At 36.3% G+C, this 20,758-nt stretch overlaps 1 protein-coding gene across 4 annotated transcripts in view; it reads left to right on the top strand.

Annotated features, from left to right (window-relative positions):
• The window catches only part of LOC135097465 (E3 ubiquitin-protein ligase HERC2-like), a 229,028-nt gene extending 208,823 nt beyond the window's left edge, over positions 1-20,205 (top strand). For all 4 annotated transcript variants that reach the window (XM_063999465.1, XM_063999433.1, XM_063999564.1 and 1 more), the window contains 5 exons: positions 2,019-2,209; positions 4,847-5,010; positions 8,169-8,323; positions 18,710-18,799; positions 19,456-20,205. In XM_063999465.1, the coding sequence (XP_063855535.1) occupies positions 2,019-2,209; positions 4,847-5,010; positions 8,169-8,323; positions 18,710-18,799; positions 19,456-19,647 (792 nt within the window). In that variant the 3' untranslated portion in view covers positions 19,648-20,205. The remainder of the gene's footprint in view (positions 1-2,018; positions 2,210-4,846; positions 5,011-8,168; positions 8,324-18,709; positions 18,800-19,455) is intronic.
• The last annotated feature ends 553 nt before the right edge of the window (positions 20,206-20,758 follow it).

Below are 20,758 nucleotides of genomic sequence, written 5' to 3'. Positions count from 1 at the left end.
TAGAACAACAGACAGGGAAGACAAACTAACAAGGATAAGGGCAATAAGAAGTCAAGAAAATGATAGATGTATTTGATAAGAAGAAGGCAGCAGGACCAGATGATGTATCAAATTGGGTTCTGCAGGAGTGTAGTTCTCAATTATCTGAGAAGATATGCAACTTAACTCCTCACTGGACCAAGGAAAAGTGCCAAAGGACTGAAAACAGGCAGACATAGTTCCAATATACAAAAATGGGAATAGAGAAGACCCTCTGAACCACAGACCCATTTTGCTAACAAGTGTAATAGCAAAGATATGTGAGAGGATAGTAAAAAAAAAATGAACAGAACACCTGGAGACTAACAACATCCTAACAGAAAGACAATTTCGATTCAGAGGAGGCCAATTGTGTATCATGAATTTAATAAGCTTCTATACAAGGGTAATTGATACAGTGGATAAAAGAGAAAGATGGGTAGACTATATATACCTGGACTTGAAAAAGGCATTTGATAAGGTGTCACACAAATGGGTAATATGAAAATTGAAACATGAAGCAGGAATTGGAGGATCAGTACTAAAATGGATGGAAGATTTTTACTCACTAGATAAATAAGGACAGTAATTTGAAATACCAAATCAAGGTGGAAGGAGGTGATAAGTGGGGTCCCACAAGGATGTGTACTGACACCGATTATGTTCACAGTGTACGTAAATTATATGATAAAAGGTATAACAGGTTACATAAGTATGTTTGCAGATGACACCAAGATAATGAGGAAAGGGATAAACCAAGAAGACTGTGCTGCCCTGCAACAAGATCTTGATAAGATTATTGAATAGACTTCTAAGTGGTAAATGTAATTTATTGCTAAGAAGTGCAGCTTGATGGAATTTGGAAGGAGTGTTAGAGAAATCAAAGGGAATTATTCATTAGCCAATGAAAGAATTAGTAAAACAACTGAAGAAAAAGACTTGGAAATAATTATGACAGATAAGTTATCACCTGAGAAGCACATAAATAAAATAACTGGAGAAGTGAATAACCTGCTCAGAAATATAAGGCCAGCCTTTATGTAGCTGGATGAAGATATGATCAAGAAACTGATAACATTGATGATATGACCAAGATAGGAATATGTAGCATTGGTGTGGTCACCAAGACTAAAGAAAGAAATCAGAGAGCTGGAAAGAATATAGAAAGCTGCAACAACAAAAAACAGCAAGACTGAGCGAGCTCCCATATGAAGAAACACTAAAAGAATTAGGGCTAATAACACTGAAAGAAAGAAGGCAGAGGAGAGACCTAATAGCAATATACAGAATCCAAGAGGGAATGAAGATTGATAGAGAAGACTTACTGATCAGGGATGCAAGTGATAGAAGAAGAGCAGCAAGAAACTGAAAAAGAGCACAAGCTGAAGAGACCTCAAGAAATATAGCTTTCCACATAGATGTATAACAGCTTGGAACGAACTTGATGAAGAGATTGTGTATGCAAAAACAATTCATGAATTTAGGCAAAGTTATATGCTAAGAAATATAGAGACAAGACACTATGAGCCTAAGTATGGCTCTTTTTCTGTATCTCACAACTAGGTAAATACACACACACACACACACACACACACACACACACACACACACACACACACACACACACACACACACAATACTAAAAGCTTTTGATCATTATTTCAGAAGCAATTTTAGTTTGTTCCCTCATCTTATTTATCTATTTATTTTTATATATTTATTTATTTGTTATTTTATTATTATTTTGTTTATTTTTTACTGTTTTATTTTTTTTATTTCAACTGAAGCAGCCCAGATGAATGATGTTTCTGCATACTTATTCAGTGGGTAAACATTTAGCAACAGAATATTCATGAGTCACTTTATAGATTATTTAGTATGTGTTGAAAGTAAATAGATACAACGATTCATTGTTAAAATGAAACTACAATAATGAATGTAGAGAATGCACAGCCTTATTCTCCCATTACTTATGCCTTTTGTTATCTTACTTTTTCCAGGTTGATCGCCATTATGTACCAGGTCTAATGTGTATTCAGCAAATGGAGGGAGACGAAAAAACTTTCAGCAGCCTTGATCTTCCCTTTACCACTACCTCTGCTGCTGGGCATGATGTGCCTCTCTCTCCTCGTCACAACAGAATCACCATAACCAACAGACATGAATATGTTCGTTTGGCTCTTAATTACAGGTATGTAAATAGTCTTTTCTTGTAGGAGCATCTCTTAATTCCAAAATTAGGAATTATTACATAGCTATGTATTTTCCCTGACAGGTACAAACATGAAAAAAATTTATGAGAGAGCAAGAGTCAGAGGTTGATTTTTTCTTATACATAATATCATATAATTGTAAACAAAAGCTTTTGAGCCATACTAGAATCTCAACCTCAGTTAGGAATGTGAAAAATAATCACAATGATACTGGCATTGTTCTATCATTGTTCTATTGAGGACAGGAGGGCACTGAAATTGCTGAAGGACACAGTATTTTAGGCTATCAGAACAGAAAGGGCAAACTCACCACAGAAGCAAAGCAGGATTTAAGATACCACCAGAAGTGTGCTCCTTTTGTCTGCAACTGATGATGAGTTCACCTCCTAGTTTGTGAAAAGAGTAGGCAAAGAAGACAAATCATATCAGGTTTACCCAGTCCTTGGGCCTCTACTTCCTTTGTTCATAAACTTTACCAATACTCAATACCTGCTTTTCCTTACTATCTTCTCATTCTTCATACATTCAACTTGGCTATTAGTATTTACCCAACCATTTATGGCAGCACCTAAGGAAATTTGGAAACACTTTCCCTTTGCATCTGTTTTGTATGGTAATTTCAAACTTCTCAAAGAGAAAGTTTTCAGTTATTGTTCTTTGTATATGCTTCATGAAAACATTCAATAAATAATCACTATTGTTCTTAATCCACAATGCTTAGGAAAGATATTTCAAAATACAGATATGAAATGTGTAGAGTAAGGGAGTATGTGACTCCTTTGGGCTTGTACCTAAATATTTGGAGTAAAGTATTGAAACTTTGCAGATAAATATGTTGCCAACATTTTGTGTGAGTAAGAACAATGTATGTATATGTATACACTAAAGATGTATCAGATATCCAATGCATCTGCATCCATGGATTATCTACATTTCTTAAAAATCCATCTCTGCATTGGCAGTGAATGCAATATATGCATCTGCATTGACAGTCCAAGCAACATCCACTTCTGCTTTTGCAGTTTGAGAAAGACGATATGAGGGTATTACTCAGCATAGCTATAGTGTTCAAAATTCCTAAAAAAATTAATATATAGATTTATAATTATATACTATTAGTAATATGGTAATGTGAATAAAATTATGAAAGAGAATATAGCCTATATATGTGGAATTTATATAGGCTATATCCTCTTTCAGAATTTTGATAAAATATACTCATATGTATCAACATTAAGATTGTACATATTTAAATTTAATCTATTTATGTCACTTCCCAAAGGGCAGAAGTTGGGGAAGATGGCTGATGGGAAACATGACAACTTGAATCCATATCCTGCATCATGGTAACACATAAGTTGGACTTGAATGGCTGAAAGTCATCTTTCACAATTTAAAATATATGTTATTTAAATATATTTAAAAAAAAAATTGTATCACCAAGTTTATGGTCATAGGTCACTAGGTGTTAGTAAAAGCAATATCTCCAAGTATTCTTATCTAAATCAGATCGCTTTCAGATTTTCTGTGACTAAAAAAATATTGAAATTTATCAGAGATGCGAACATTTTAAAATAAAAAATGTACATAACTGTTTTATTCCCCCACCAATTTGAGTGACTTTCATACATCTTAGTCATTATCATAAATAGGTAAAATATTCTTAAAATCAACAAAATGTTTCTATTATAATTACTTTAAAGGAATACAATAACTACAATCACTTGTACTGATGTCACCTTCAGAAAGATATGTTTTTGCAGTTTTTACTGGGCTGTTTACATCAAACTTCACTGCTGAGTGTTCTCAGATCCCCTAAATCATTGGAAAAGGTTAATTTTAGCCAGTAGTGGATATCTTCTCTTTCTCCTTTAGATGATGATCTTTGTTTCAGTATTCTGACATTGCATAGTGTGGATGTGGTCAATTTGAACACTAAAATTCAGCTTTCTTACTGAAGATGACATGTATGAAGTGGTGGAAGAGGTGTGAAGGTGACCATAGGTATTGGTATGATGCAAGGAAGAATCCTTGGTATGATGTCATGAGGGCAAGGAGGAGTAAGAGTCAGAATCAGTAAAAAACTATGGGAGTTCATATATCTCTGAAGTTTGGTGGGTAACTGATTTGCACTCTCTACTCATCAAAACTCTCATTCCCTCAATCTATGGGCTTTGGTGAATACAGATTTCAGTGAAAAATTCACCTTTATACTGCACAAAGTAATTCCCAACTTGCCATTCTCATCCATTGGGAAAAGATCTTTAAGGTCCTTTAAACCAATTTAAATCCCTTGTGTCAAGGAAATTATTGTTTATGGATTATTTCTAGATGGTGTAGGAACATTCTGAGACCAGTTTTGTAAGATGGTACATTTTGACCCCTGGATATTGCATACTCTCTAAAGATTACATATTTCAAAATATGGGCTTCATTTTAGATACCTCTAGATTTGAGGCTCTGCCAAAAGGAATGGTTGGTCTTAGAATAGAAGAATGAGATCCAAATGACAGTAAAATTTTATAGGAAGAAAATTAATGTACAGAATGAAAACAGCTGTAATATTTCCGTAAACATATGTACAGACACTGAATACACTTTTTTTTTTTTTTCAGACTTCATGAATTTGATGCCCAGGTGACAGCAGTGAGGTGTGGGATGGCACGTGTAATTCCAGTCCCTCTGCTGTCACTCTTCACACCATATGAGCTGGAGACAATGGTGTGCGGGTCACCCGACATACCTTTAAACCTCTTGAAAAGTGTTGCAACATATAAAGGTGCCTTTGAAATAAATAATAACTATTAGTACTTGATAAGTTTATATACTAGTAGCAGAATGCCTATTGAGAACATGTTTTTAATAACTTAAATGTTTACTATTTTTTCTGATGTGACAGACACCACACTATCAGAGATGATAAACAAACAAGAATTAGGAAAATCATAGTGAGAAGGATTAAATGGAGAGAGAAAGTGATGAGTGTTTCCCAAGTTTTAGAGTGAATGTAAATATACTAAAGTGGTCTCTTCTTAGATGTGGTTTGATATACAAGGTCCAGATTAAGATGGCTTTCTGTTAAGTCTTTGGGAATATGTATGTACATGTGTGTGTGTGTGTGTGTGTGTGTGTGTGTGTGTGTGTGTGTGTGTGTGTGTGTGTGTGCATGCACACTTTGTCATTGGCATTCTAGTTTTTGAGAGGTATCAGCTTGGTATACAAATATATAGATTGTGTTTAAGAGAGAGAGAGAGAGAGAGAGAGAGAGAGAGAGAGAGAGAGAGAGAAATTAATGATGAGGTGCAGAGGTGATTGTGATTTGAAAACATATAGTGAAGGAACATACTATGGATATATTGGCTGTGTGTAGTGCAGCATGATGGGAGAGAGAGAAATAGAAATTATTGATGAAGGGCTGAGGTGAGTACAATAGCCCATTGGCTATTATTTTTAATTCTCTCTCTCTCTCTCTCTCTCTCTCTCTCTCTCTCTCTCTCTCTCTCTCTCTCTCTCTCTCTCTCTCTCTCTCTCTCTCTCTCTCTCTCTCTCTCTCTCTCTCTCAAAAAAAAAAATGCTAGATTACTCATCTATGTTTCCCTCCAACCTCTCCCTCCATCTTCTCTTATTTATTTTTGTGTTTTAATTCCATTTATTTATCTACTTATTTATTAAATATTATTATATTTCTTATTTATTCATTTTTAAGTTAATAGCCATGTGTGTACTGTGCTCCTGAGAAAGATTAGGGCACACGGGATAGATGGGAAGGTGTTAGGCTGGATAGGGTCATGGCTTAGCGACAGGCGACAAAGAGTTGTAATAAACAGCTCGAAATCTGAGTGGGGTCATGTAATTAGTGGGTTGCCACAGGGATCAGTATTAGGGCCATTGTTATTTCTAATATATATCAATGACTTGGATAGTGGATAGTTGGATAGTGATGTTAGTAAATTTGCGGATGACACAAAGATAGGTAGATTAATTAGGTCAGAATTGGATGCCATCGCCTTGCAGACAGATTTAGATAGGATGAATGAATGGACAGACATATAGCAAATGCAGTTTAATATCAGTAAATGCAAAGTACTTAGCGTAGGTAGAGGAAACCCACACAGTAGGTACACATTAAACAACCAAACTGGTAGGTACAGGGTACGAGAAAGATTTAGGAGTTATAGTTAGCTCTGAACTCCATCTGGGAAAGCAATGCATAGAGGCCAGAAACAGGGCAAATAGGGTACTAGGATTAATTTTTAGGAGTGTTAAAAGTAGAAGGTTGGAAGTAATATTAAAGTTATACTTGGTGCTGGTCAGACCTCATCTAGATTATGCTGTGCAGTTCTGATCCCCACATTACAGGAAAGATATAGGTCTATTAGAATCAGTACAGAGGAGAATGACTAAAAGGATACAGGGATGAGGAGTATTCCTTACGAGGCGAGATTGAAGTTGTTAAATTTACGTTCTTTAGAGAGACGTAGGTTAAGAGGGGACCTGATAGAAGTCTTTAAGTGGTGTAAGGGTTATAACAAGGGGGATGTAAGCAAAATTCTTAGGATCACCAACCAGGATAGAACAAGAAATAACGGATTCAAGCTTGAAAAATTTAGGTTTAGAAAGGAGATAGGAAAAAATTGGTTCTCAAATAGAGTGGAACGGACTCAATAATCATGTTAGTGCTAGGACATTAGAGAGCTTTAAGAGAAGATTAGACAGGTTTATGGATGGGGATAATAGATGGAAATAGGTAGGTATATTTCATACAGGAACTGCCACATGTAAGCCAGGTCGCTTCTTGCAGCTTCCCTTATTATGTTCTTATGTTCTTATGTGTGTCTGTGTGTACTATGTTAGCTTTGAATGATGTGTGGTTTGAGAGGAGAGAGAGAGAGAGAGAGAGAGAGAGAGAGAGAGAGAGAGAGAGAGAGAGAGAGAGAGAGAGAGAGAGAGAGAGAGAGAGAGAGAGAGGTATTTATTGATATTTGTTGATATTTTTATTTGCCTTTTTTCTTTTTACATCTTGAGCTACATATATTCATGAACATCAAGGCCAGGTCTATTAAGGTGAAGTTTTAATACAGAGCAAAAAAAAAAAAAAAAGAAAGAAATAAATAGCACAAATGTGTTTACCTAACTCCTCATTATATTTTAACCTTTATAGAAATTAGAGTAAACTAAATATTATTCCTTCTTCCTAGCACATGACATGTGTACACTGTCATAGGAATTGGAATACTGAACATTTGATACAGATGTATATAATTTACAAACTTAGTGTCTGTAGATGCCATACATACTCATATACATAAGTACTTACATGCACAGACATACAGGCATGTACATAATATATGTAACACACATAAATACTCTTACACAAATACACACACATACAAGTATGTTCTAAATACATTCATACATAAAATGCATAGCCTAGATAAATACTCATACATATTTGCATACATGTGAATGCATGCAAATACATACATACATACATAATATACATAATATATACATATATATATGTACAACATACATACATACATACATCATAAAGTAACATAATTCATATGAACTAAAATATTCAGTTAATTAATTTTGTATTAAATTCTCAACATACATGTATCATAATATCCAATTTAATTTGTTGTAGTTAGTGTTCATAGCGAGAGAGAGAGAGAGAGAGAGAGAGAGAGAGAGAGAGAGAGAGAAATTTTTATCAACCTTACTTTTCTTGTACCTACACTTAATAACAACCATCTCTGATGAGATTTCAGCATTTAAGGACCATATTTTTATTTGCTTATATAAATAATTTTACCCATCTAACTAGACTCCAAATGAATAACAAAACTGCAAATTGTTAGTAAAACATTACTGTGTAAGATATTGACAGATTATGTTTATGTTGTATCTAATGCATTTCACATGATATCCTAGGAGTGGAAGCAACAGCATCTCTAGTTCAGTGGTTCTGGGAAGTGATGGAGGAGTTCAGCACTGCTGAGCGTTCCCTATTCCTGAGGTTTGTGTGGGGTAGGACAAGACTGCCTCGCACCATTGCTGACTTCCGAGGACGAGACTTTGTATTTCAGGTGAGTCACTGTTAAGTTACTTTCTCCCAGTGCAGACAGTCAATGAAGATATAAGCATATGTGAATTAGACTTTGGTGAATGAAAACTGTAATTTGTTCACTGGAACCTCTGGCAGAGTAACTGGGAATTAACATTAGATAAATAGGAATACCACACACAAGTGAGTTGAACTTCAGATGAAATCTGTTTGATCTCATCTTGCTCAGAACAGAGTTTCAGCTCTTCTTGTTGATGCCATAATTCCTGTTCTTATTAAAAGTGAGTCATGTTTTGCTCTTTCAGTTATCTCCACCTTGATCTCCAAATACTTAGCTTCAGATATCTTTTCCTTATAGCTCAGTCATGTGCTGATAATGGTACCCTTTCATCTTGATTGTTTACATCAGGTAGTAATGAGGAAGAGGAAGTAGGAGCTACAGATCTGTCATACTAAAGTGTTTCCTTCTTGTGAGCCTCAATATTACACCAGAATCGATTAGGGGGTTCCATTGCACAACAAACCTTGTGATATAACTTCCTTGATTATTAGTAGACACAAAACTATCTCCTTTTCTCATTGCATTTATGAAATCCTGTTTCACATAGTTCACAACCAAATGCAGTGGCAGTGAACTAAGACTAATTTTAATTTCATCTTACAGTGTGATGGTTCATTTGCTGCTAAAATTTTTCTGTGGCTTCACTTCTGTCCTTGGCACTATTGACCAACATCACTGCCTGACTGGACAACTTACAATCAAAGATCGCTTGTTAGCACCAGATATGATGCACTGAAGCACATATGAAATAGGATGACAGAATCATAGGAAAAAAGAGGCAATTGTAAAAAATGAATAAATAAAAAGCAAAGCTCCAGAAAAAAAATCCAGTTCTAAGGACCAGAAGTGGAGTATATAAACAAAAATAACTCCCTAACATAAAACACAAATAAGAAAATACAGTACCCTCTTGAGTTTTGCAATTGCTCTCTTTCGAAGGCACAGCATTAGACTTGAGGATCACAAAACTCAGGGTACTGAAAACACTGGAAAAAATGCTTACTTGTTCTGGCCTCATGGCCTACACCTATATGTGGGTGTTTTGTCATCACATTCATGGTGTGATTCAGTGGTGCAGCAGTGCAGCACCATCTTCTTTAAAATAGCATGTGTGTGTGTGTGTGTGTGTGTGTGTGTGTGTGTGTGTGTGTGTGTGTGTGTGTGTGTGTATTTACCTAGTTGTATTTACCTAGTTGTGGTCTACAGGAGGGGAGTAATCTCATGGTATTCCATCTCTATATCCATCCAGTTTGGTCTTAAAAATATGGACAGTTACGGCAATGACAACATCTTCACTGAGTTCATTCCATTTGTTCACACTTCTGTGAAGAAAATTATACTTCTTGATGTCTCTTCTACAGTTAACTTTATTTAGCTTATTACTGTGTCCCCTTGTACTCTGTGTGTCTAAAGTTATAAAACATTCTTTGTACAGATTTTCCATACCATTTATCATTCTATAGATGTTTATTAAATCCCCTCTCTCTCTCCTATTTTCAAGGATAGGAATTTCTAACATTCTTAATCTCTCTTCATTGGTTGACTTACTCAACTCTTGAACCATCTTAGTAACTGCTCTTTGTACTCTTTCTAATTTTATAATATTCCTCTTTATATGAGGAGACCACACCACTGCCGCATATTCCAATCTTGGTCTTATCTTGGAAATCAACAACTTTTTTATCATTCCTTCATCTAAATATGAAAATGCCATTCTTTTTCTTTTTAATTAATTAATCGTCTCTCCAGTAATTCATTAATCCATTAAGTCAAATTTTCAGTAACTGTTATCCCCAAATCCAATTCCTCTTTTGATTTCTGTAACTTCACACCATCCATCTCTTAATGATATTGTATTCCTTTCTTACTCTTACCAAACTCCATTACTTTACATTTACTTAAATTGAATTCCATTTGCCAAGATTTACTCCATCTACTTATCTTATTTAAATCATCTTGCAGTACCATACTGTCATTTACATTTTCTACCCTTTTCATCAGCTTAGCATCATCTGCAAATAAGTTCATATAACTGTCTATTTCTTCATTTATATAATTCACATATATTACAAACATTATCGGTCCAAACACCGACCCCTGTGGGACACCACTAGTTACTTTCAACCAAGATTAATTCTGGTCTTGTATTACTGTTTTCATCTCTCTATCATCCAGATAATCCTCCATCCACTCCAGCAGACTTCCTCCAATTTTTCCATAATTTTTTATCTTCCATAGCAATCTTTGGTGTGGTACTTTGTCAAATGCTTTCTTCAAGTCTAAGTGGACACCATCCACCCATCCGTCTCTCTCCTGCACAATTTCAATTACTCTTGAATAAAAGGACAATAAGTTCATGGAGCATGATCTTCTCCTCCTAAATCTAAATTGACAATTTACCAAGACTTTATCTCTTTCCAGGTGATCCATCAATCTTTCCTTTATTGTTCTTTCGCATAGTCAAGGACACTGGTCTGTAATTTAGTGGGTTTTCCTTATTTCCTCCTTTGAATATTGGTGTAATATTTGCTCTCTTCCAGTCTTTTGGTACTCTTCCCTGTGATAGTGATGTCACCACTAGACTGAATTTTATCAGCCTGTTGTTCTCTTCATTCCTTCAATATCCAGTTTGATACTCCATCTGGACCAGTTGCTTTGTTTACATCAAGTTCTTCCATCATCTTAAGTATTTCCTCATAACTGAAGGGAACTGTACTTAGTATATTCCTCACCAACTTATCCCTTCCAGCATCAAGACTCCCCTTCCACAGTAAATACTGATCTGAAACTATTGTTCATAACCTCTGCCATGTCCTGTGCATCCTCATAGATTTTTCCTTCAGTTTTCAATCTTGACACACCTCACTTCTTCATTTTCCCATTAATACGTCTAAAGAACAGTTTGGGTTCATTTATACACTTACCTATTATATCTCTTTCATAGTTTCTTTTCTTCATTCTTATTATCTCAACGTACTTATTTCTAGCATCTGTATGTTCCTCCCATCTGCTCTCAGTTTTCCTCTTCTTCCATCTGTTCCAAGCATTTAGCTTACAATTTCTAGCCTCTTTGCGTTTTGTATTGAACCATTCCTTACCCTTTCTACATCTTACTCGTCCTCTAGGCACAAATTTTTCCACAGCAGAATTATATATCCTTATAAATTCATCCCATTTTTCCCAGACACCTTCTGCTTCTTCAAAGTCTTTCCAGTCCACGGCAATAAAGTATTTTCTTAAGTTTTCAAAATCAGCTTTACTATATTTAAAACTTTTCACCTTATAATTTTCATCTTTGATTACATTTTCATTTTTCAATTTAAATTCCATCAACACATGATCACTTTTACCTAGAGGGCTATCATATTATATGGTTTCAATAATTTCCATGTCCTTGGTAAACACTAAATCAAGTCATGATGGTTTATCTCTTCCACTAAATCTTGCTTCACAATCTGCCCATTGAGTCCGTAAGTTTTCCACCGCCCGGTTTAACAGTCTATTACTCCATGAGTTTTCACTTCCAGTAGTTGTCAATGTTTCCCAATTTATCTCCTTACAGTTAAAATCACCATCAATAACTATATCATTACTTTCCATCACTATCTTTTCAAGACCTTTTAACACATCTACCAACATCTCTTCATGTTCTTTTTGCCAAGCATTGGTCATAGGTGGCACATACACTCCTACATAATTCATTATTCTTCCATTTCCACTTTTAATCATCACTTGTAGAATCTCAGACATGTCTTCACTTTTTATTATCCTCTCCACTTTAACACTCTTTTTAGTCACAATGATCACTCCTCCTCCTTCCTTGTCACTTCTATTTTTCATCCATAAATCATATTTATCATCACCAATGTCAGGAGATCCCCATTCATTTTTCATTTTGTCTCACATAATACAGCAACATCTGGTGCAGTTCTATTTAATAACTCATTAAATTCCATCTTTGTTGACATTATCCATTAACATTAGTGTTTTTTTTTTTTTATGTAGGAAGGACACTGGCCAATGGCAACAAAAATCCAATAAAAAAAAATGCCCACTGAAATGCCAGTCCCATAAAAGGGTCAAAGCAGTAGTCAAAAATTGATGAATAAGTGTCTTGAAACCTCCTTCTTGAAGGAATTCAAGTCATAGGAAGGTGGAAATACAGAAGCAGGCAGGGAGTTCCAGAGTTCATCAGAGAAAGGGATAAATGACTGAGAATACTGGTTAACTCTTGCATTAGAGAGGTGGACAGAATAGGGGTGAGACAAAGAAGAAAGTCTTGTGCAGCGAGGCTGCAGGAGGAGGGAAGGCATGCAGTTAGCAAGATCAGAAGAGCAGTTAGCATGAAAATAGCAGTAGAAGACAGCTAGAGATGCAACATTGCGGCAGTGAGAGAGAGGCTGAAGACAGTCAGTTAGAAGAGAGGAGTTGATGAGATGAAAAGCTTTTGATTCCACCCTGTCTAGAAGAACAGTATGAGTGGAACCTCCCAGACATGTGAAGCATACTCCATACATGGACGGATAAAGCCCTCGTACAGAGTTAGCAGCTGGGGGGTGGTGAGAAAAACTGGCGGAGACGTCTCAGAACGCCTAACTTCATAGAAGCTGTTTTAGCTAGAGATGAGATGTGAAGTTTTCAGTTCAAATTATAAGTAAAGGACAGACTGAGGATGTTCAGTGTAAAAGAGGGGGACAGTCGAGTGTCATTGAAGAAGAGGGGATAGTTGTCTGGAAGGTTGTGTCGAGTTGATAGATGGAGGAATTGAGTCTTTGAGGCATTGAACAATACCAAGTTTGCTCTGCCCCAATCAGAAATTTTAGAAAGATCAGAAGTCAAGTGTTCTGTGGCTTCCCTGTGTGAAATGTTTACCTCCTGAAGGGTTGGACGTCTATGAAAAGACGTGGAAAAGTGCAGGGTGGTATCATCAGCGTAGGAGTGGATAGGACAAGAAGTTTGGTTTAGAAGATCATTAATGAATAATAAGAAGAGAGTGAGTGACAGGACAGAACCCTGAGGAACACCACTGTTAATAGATTTAGGAGAAGAACAGTGACCGTCTACCACAGCAGCAATAGAACGGTCAGAAAGGAAACGAGATGAAGTTATAGAGAGAAGGATAGAAGACGTAGGAGGGTAGTTTGGAAATCAAAGCTTTGTGCCAGACTCTGTCAAAAGCTTTTGATATGTCCAAGGCAACAGCAAAAGTTTCACCAAAATCTCTAAAAGAGGATGACCAAGACTCAGTAAGGAAAGCCAGAAGATCACCAGTAGAGCAGCCTTGACGGAACCCATACTGGTGATCAGATAGAAGGTTGTGAAGTGATAGATGTTTAAGAATCTTCCTGTTGAGGATGGATTCAAAAACTTTAGATAGGCAGGAAATTAAAGCAATAGGATGGTAGTTTTTTTTTAGGTACAGGTTGAATGTAGGCAAACTTCCAGCAAGAAGGAAAGGTAGATGTTGACAGATAGAGCTGAAAGAGTTTGACTAAGCAAGGGGCAAGCACAGAGGCACAGTTTCGGAGAACAATAGGAGGGACCCCATCAGGTCCATAAGCCTTCCGAGTGTTTAGGCCAGCGAGGGCATGGAAAACATCATTGCGAAGAATTTTAATAGGTAGCATGAAGTAGTCAGAGGGTGGAGGAGAGGGAGGAACAAGCCCAGAATCGTCCAAGGTAGAGTTTTTAGCAAAGGTTTGAGTGAAGAGTTCAGCTTTAGAAATAGATGTGATAGCAATGGTGCCATCTGGTTGAAATAAAGGAAGGAAAGAAGAAAAAGCAAAGTTATTGGAGATATTTTTGGCTAGATACCAGAAGTCACGAGGGGAGTTAGATCTTGAAAGGTTTTGACACTTTCTGTTAATGAAGGAGTTTTTGGCTAGTTGGAGAACAGACTTGACATGGTTCCGGGCAGAAATATAAAGTGCATGAGATTCTGGTGATGGAAGGCTTAAGTACCTTTTGTGGGCCACCTCTCTATCATGTATAACATGAGAACAAGCTGTGTTAAACCAAGGTTTAGAAGGTTTAGGACAAGAAAAAGAGTGAGGAATGTACGCCTCCATGCCAGACACTATCACCTCTGTTATACACTCAGCACACAAAGACGGGTCTCTGACAGGGAAGCAGTAGTTATTCCAAGGAAAATCAGCAAAATACCTCCTCAGGTCCCCCCAACTAGCAGAGGCAAAACGCCAGAGGCACCTTCGCTTAGGGTGACCCTGAGGAGGGATTGGAGCGATAGGACAAGATACAGATATGAGATTGTGATTGGAGGAGCCCAATGGAGAAGAAAGGGTGACAGCATAAGCAGAAGGATTAGAGGTCAGGAAGAGGTCAAGAATGTTGGGTGTATCTCCAAAACGGTCAGGAATACGAGTAGGGTGTTGCACCAATTGCTCTAGGTTGTGGAGGATAGCAAAGTTGAAGGCTAGTTCACCAGGATGGTCAGTGAAGAGAGAGGAAAGCCAAAGCTGGTGGTGAAGTCTCCAAGAATGGAGATCTCTGCAAAAGGGAAGAGGGTCAGAATGTGCTCCACTTTGGAAGTTAAGTAGTCAAAGAATTTCTTATAGTCAGAGGAGTTAGGTGAGAGGTATACAGCACAGGTAAATTTAGTTTGAGAGTGACTCTAGTTGTAGCCAGTTGGTGGAAAACTCAGAAGATTCAAGAGTGTGGGCACGAGAGCAGGTTAAGTCATTGCGCACATAAACGCAGCATCCAGCTTTGGATCGAAAATGAGGATAGAGAAAGTAGGAGGGAACAGAAAAGGGGCTACTGTCAGTTGCCTCTTTACTTGCTGTTTTATGTACCATCTCTATATTCTCATATCTCATATTCTCCAGAAAAACTTCTCCTCTGTCCGTTGTTCGTTTTTTTGTTTAGCCTCATTTACTAGCTCCTTTTGCTTCAATCTTTCAATCTCATCCATATCCCTGTTTATCCATACATTCTTATATTCTTCATCTCCAGACAGCCTCCAAGACCCATTAATTACTTGTGCTTGTACCTGTGTTGCAAACCTTATTCTTATGGGTCTCATTTTTTCTTCTTCATATTTCCCAATTCTTTGGAACTCTTCCACTTGCATTACTACCTGACTGTCTTCGCCTGTCACTTTTTTCAGTAACTTATTCAACAGGTTCTTTTCCTTTTCTTCTCTTTGAATTCTGCTTACTATTTTCTCTTCCTTTAAACCAAATACAATTACCTGTTTATATTTTTTTAGTGTCTCTTACTAATTTTTTTCTCTTCTTTAATAACATTTACCTCTTTCTGTCTCAGGTTTTATTTCTCATTTTCTTGTTCTATTATTTTCTTTAGTGATTCTTCTTCAAATTTATGTTAATTTAACCACTTACTGTCTCATTTCCACATCCTTTACACTTTATTTGTTTCTTTAAACAGTTGTTTTCCACTTTTAACTTCTCATTCTTATCTTCCATCTCAATCAACTTTGCTGTAATAGTCCCAACTCCTTACCAGTCTCCTTCTGATGTGCCTCCAATGTCTTTATTTTCTCCAATAACTTATCCATCATTTCTTCCATATGCAAAATTTTTCTACACTGCAGTCTGTAATTTAGTTCTCTTTCTTCTCCAGTAAAACCTTCAAATGAACCTCTTGTGGTGCTTCCTTCCTTAAACAAACCAAACTTTCCTAGAGACGCGTTAACTATACTCACGGTACTCATTCTCTCATCCTTATTTACCACCTAGGTATTCCAAGGTCTTCATAACATATCTTGTTCCACCATGAGTAATTTGTGTTATTCTGTCCTTCTATCTGCATAGCACTGGAAAACACATCCTGTCAGCTCCACTGCCGCTGTGTGTGTGTGTGTGTGTGTGTGTGTGTGTGTGTGTGTGTGTGTGTTTTGTCCTCACATCTGACAGTGCGGCAGTGCAGTGCCATTGTATTTAAAACTGTGTAAATGTGAGTGTGTGTGTTTTGTCCTCACATTTAGTGGTGTGGTAAGGCAACACCATCAGTATTGCCGGAAGTTTTCTTTCAAATTCATGCAATACAATCAAAACACATTCACTGTAACTGTCTTGGCAGAGAGACAACAAGTGAATGATTGACAATCAGCTGACTTGCTCCTAGCCTTGCTCCTCCTCCCCCCCTCCCTGCTTGGGCAAGCATGGTGCTATATAGTATATTATTTTATTTGTTGTTAATTACAGGCATACTATCCTTGTGTAATGTTTACTGGTAAATTACTTGTCCATTAATACCACTTGTCTCATTATTTGATGCTGTAATGCTCTAAAAGTTATAGAAATCATGATTGAATAATTCTCAATTTTACCAATGAACATCCTGCCATGAATGCTGCCCAGCTGTTGTGAACATGTCTCCTGCCCACAACTGAATTATATAACACAGCTAAACACAACATATTAAAAAAACCTTGACATTTCAGTGAGTATCACAAGTGACAACTAAAATCATAATAGATAGATAAAAATTAAAAGAACAGAAAAATAATGTCTGCCAGTACTCAAACACTACAACCAAGGAAACTATATATGAACATTCAATACACAAAAGCAGTCACAACAACAATATAACTACTCTTGAGTCTTTGTAATGCTCCACTACATGGCTAATCCATCAGTTTATCAAATTTATTTGTGGTGTGTGTCTCTCACCTAATTTTTCTTACTTGTATAAAGTGGAGTACTTTATAAACCATTTTCTTGTTGTACCATATGTGGAGGTTTAAATGTTCACCATCAGCTTTGGTTATCATCTTTAATCTGACCAACCTAGTGAACATCCCTTCAACTTTGCCATATTATATGATTTAGTAGAGCAACTGGTGCAGTGCCCACATTTCTGATTATCTTAGAGATACACCCAACATTCTCAACATCTTCCAGACCTCTTACCCTTCCACTTATTTTATTAAACTGTTCTCTTTGTAGACTCCTTCAATCACAATCTTACTTCCATATTTTGTCCTGTTGCTCTAGTACTACTGCTGAATCTATTAGAGTGGAGATGCTTCTGACATATTTCTGCCAACTGGGAAAATCTGAACCAGTCCTACTCCGATTTTTCTCTGGAATGACTATTACTTCATTGTCAGAGATCCATCTCTCTGTGCCAAGCAGTTAACAGAGGTGATTGTCTTGGGCATGGAGGCATGGATTGCAAACACTTTTTCTAAATCTTAAGCTCATTAACTTCGGTTCTATGTTGCTTGCTCTCACACTATCCAGAATAAGGAGATAGCCCAAAAATGGTACCTCAACTATCCATCTCCTGAAAATCATGTCCTTCATATTTATGTCCAGAATCTTGGCAAATTTTGATGTCAGCTTGGCAGAAATTTTTCTATCAACAAGAAATATCATAATCACACTAGATCCTCTTCTTGTGATTTCTGACACCTAGCAAGAAATATCTTTAATAATTTGTCTTCATCAAAGTTTCCTTCTCTGTTTCATCCATATGGCACCACTGCCTTCATCTATTATCTCTAAAAGATAAACTTTTCTCTCAAACTTTCCCTAACAACCCAATAGTGGATGATTGGGTTTCTTTTTCTTTACCTCCACCCTCTGACTGTATTACACCTGTTCCTCTTAAATTTTTCTATTATAATGCTTTCTGGGTCCCTGCTGTCCTTGATCCTGAGCTGAGCACATAACAAAGGTCTGGCATGGAGGCACACATGCCTCACTCTTTCTCTTGCCTTAAATCTTCCAAACCTTGGTTTAACTCAGCCTGCTCACATGCTATACATGATAGTGAGGTGGCCCACAAACAGTACTTGAGTTTTCCATCTATCAACATATACCTCTCCTTCTTGCAGGAAGTTTGCTTACACTCAACCTGTTCCTAAAAAGGGTGACCATTGTAATCTCTCAAGCCACTGATCTATTGCTTGAATTTCCTGTCTCTAAAGTTTTTGAATCTATCCTCAACAATAAGATACTTAAACATCCATCACTTCACAACCTTATATCTGATCACCAGTATGGGTTCCATTGTGGCCACTTTACTGGTGATCTACTGGTGATAAATACCCACATTCTTCCTATCAACCCTTATTTTGAAGGTGACTATATTAGGGAAGTTCATGGGAGCAACATGTCATTCTAAAGATCTGCCTACACCACCACAGATGGGAGCCAACCAACTAAGCCTCCACAAATAAAAGAAGTTAACCCTATAAGCCTCCAAAAGAAACAGAAGAATTGAAACAGACCTGCATACTAGCAGATTATTTTGAAGTTCAGATTTGGTGGTGTTAAGTAATTATGATAATTTCACTGATATATAAAATTTTCCTGGTGATGTTTTTATTTGCTAAACAATGTCCTCTCTCCCTTTCAGGTGTTAGACAAGTATACACCTCCAGACCATTTTCTCCCAGAATCATACACATGTTTCTTCTTGCTCAAGATGCCACGGTATTCATGCAAGGTTAGTTATGTGAAGTAACCAGCCATGAGTCCTCTGAAATCAGTGAATTACAGATCCTCCCTACTTTAGAGAAATATACTAATGACTTCAAAATCTTCTATTCAAGTTTGTTTCTGTTGCATATAATAATCATATAATGTTCAATGAATCTCAGTATTTATCCAACAAAAATAAAAAGATTTAAATCACTGATTGTACAAACACTGTAATATTCACACTTTGAAAACTCAGACTTACAGTAGATCCAGCTTTTTATGAAATTTAGACTTGACCTTTTCAATTTTTCTTATCATTGTATTTCATGATTATAGCTCAAGTAATTAAAGAATTATGACACTGGAAAGAAATGCCAATTTTTTATTTAATGATTAAATGTTTTAAGCATTTTGAGTAGATCTTACAAGCTGTATGTTTAAACTTTAATAGTTATATGAGCAGTGATATGACATCAGTTTTTCAAATGATTTTTTAAGACTATTCTTAAGATCTTGGCATTTGATTATTCAGTGATATTTTTTGCCTTTGATTTTTATTCCTAATGTTCACTTTTAACATTTTTGTCTTCGATTTATAGTCCTGATATTCACTTGTAACCATTTTATCATTTTCAGCCTTCTTTGAAGCAGTTTCTTCACTGTTGATTATATTCTTTACAGGCTGTGCTTCGAGAAAAGCTAAAATATGCAATACACTTCTGCAAGAGCATTGACACAGATGATTATGCCAGAGTAGCCATGACTGGAGCTGGAGTAGAAGATAATGTATCATCAGAGTCTGATACAGATGACTGGGACTCCATTGGTAGTGATGAGCCCATGGCTGACTGTGTTTCCCTCTACTCTACATGATTTACGTAAACACGTCCTGCTCCACCCCACACCTGGACAGGGCATCACTGTTTTTTTTCTTGTATTTACATACATAAAACTGTATGTATGTATAAAGATCCTCATATAATATATGTACTAAAATTTGCTGAAAGATTAGAGGATAGACATAGAATATATACATTATAATATAAATGTGCTATCAGTTTATCTGTGTTAGTGACATGCCTTTTCCATTATATATTCATTGTCATTGCATTGTAATTCCAGTAATAGTAAAAAGTTGCTCACATTTCCATCTTGCATAACCCAGACATTTTTCAAGTATGTCTGTTTTCTGACATTTTTCTTAACATAAGCAATTAATGTATTTGAAGACAAACCAGTTAAGAGATGACAGCATAAGAAAAATTAATGCAAAAAGTACTGAGAGGGGAAGAATATGTATTGGGTCATAGTAAAACACGTGTGTTTAGCTAAGGAATGGCTGATGGTGGAAGTGATTGTAAATGTAGTGAGGAGGAAGTGTTGCAAGATGCAGTGATAGTAGAAGACTATATGATTACAGTAAACTAAAAATATTGTTTCCTCTTTTTCCTTTTTACTTATATTTTAAATGCCACCTCAGGTGTCTGAGTACTTAGAACCAAAGGGATGCTAACAGATGCATGCTGAGTAATTAACACAATAATAAGAAGAAACATTTTAATTATTCAAAGAACAAAAATACGTCATACATTCTACAAAAATATCTTTAGATTTAGTGTTGGTGTCTACACCTAAGTTTTAATCAGCTGAGTGATTAGTCTTACATGCCTCCCTGTACTGGCCAGTTTTGCATTTTCTTTTTGAAAATTATTGTACATGTTAAAAGAGTAAAGGAAGCACATGTAAAACTTGCTTACCTTAATGACTTGGTCAAAAAAACTTGTGGAGATTGGTGATGAGAAGTGAATTTTGGGGGATTAAGAGAGTACCTACACTTTTCACTTCACAACTGGCATTGAGAGAGCAAATGCCAAGTGCTCCCTCATTCTTCTAAGCTTGACACAGGTATAAGACAGTAGTCTTAGGGTTTTTTTACTGCATTATGTACAAGCACATAATTTTGAATGCTTATGTATATGAAAAT

The sequence above is a fragment of the Scylla paramamosain genome, chromosome 1 (genome assembly GCF_035594125.1).
Source record: "Scylla paramamosain isolate STU-SP2022 chromosome 1, ASM3559412v1, whole genome shotgun sequence".
Classification (NCBI taxonomy): Eukaryota; Metazoa; Arthropoda; class Malacostraca; order Decapoda; family Portunidae; genus Scylla; species Scylla paramamosain.
Note: the sequence above shows the minus strand (reverse complement) of the source record. Positions and strands in the feature narration are given on the sequence as shown.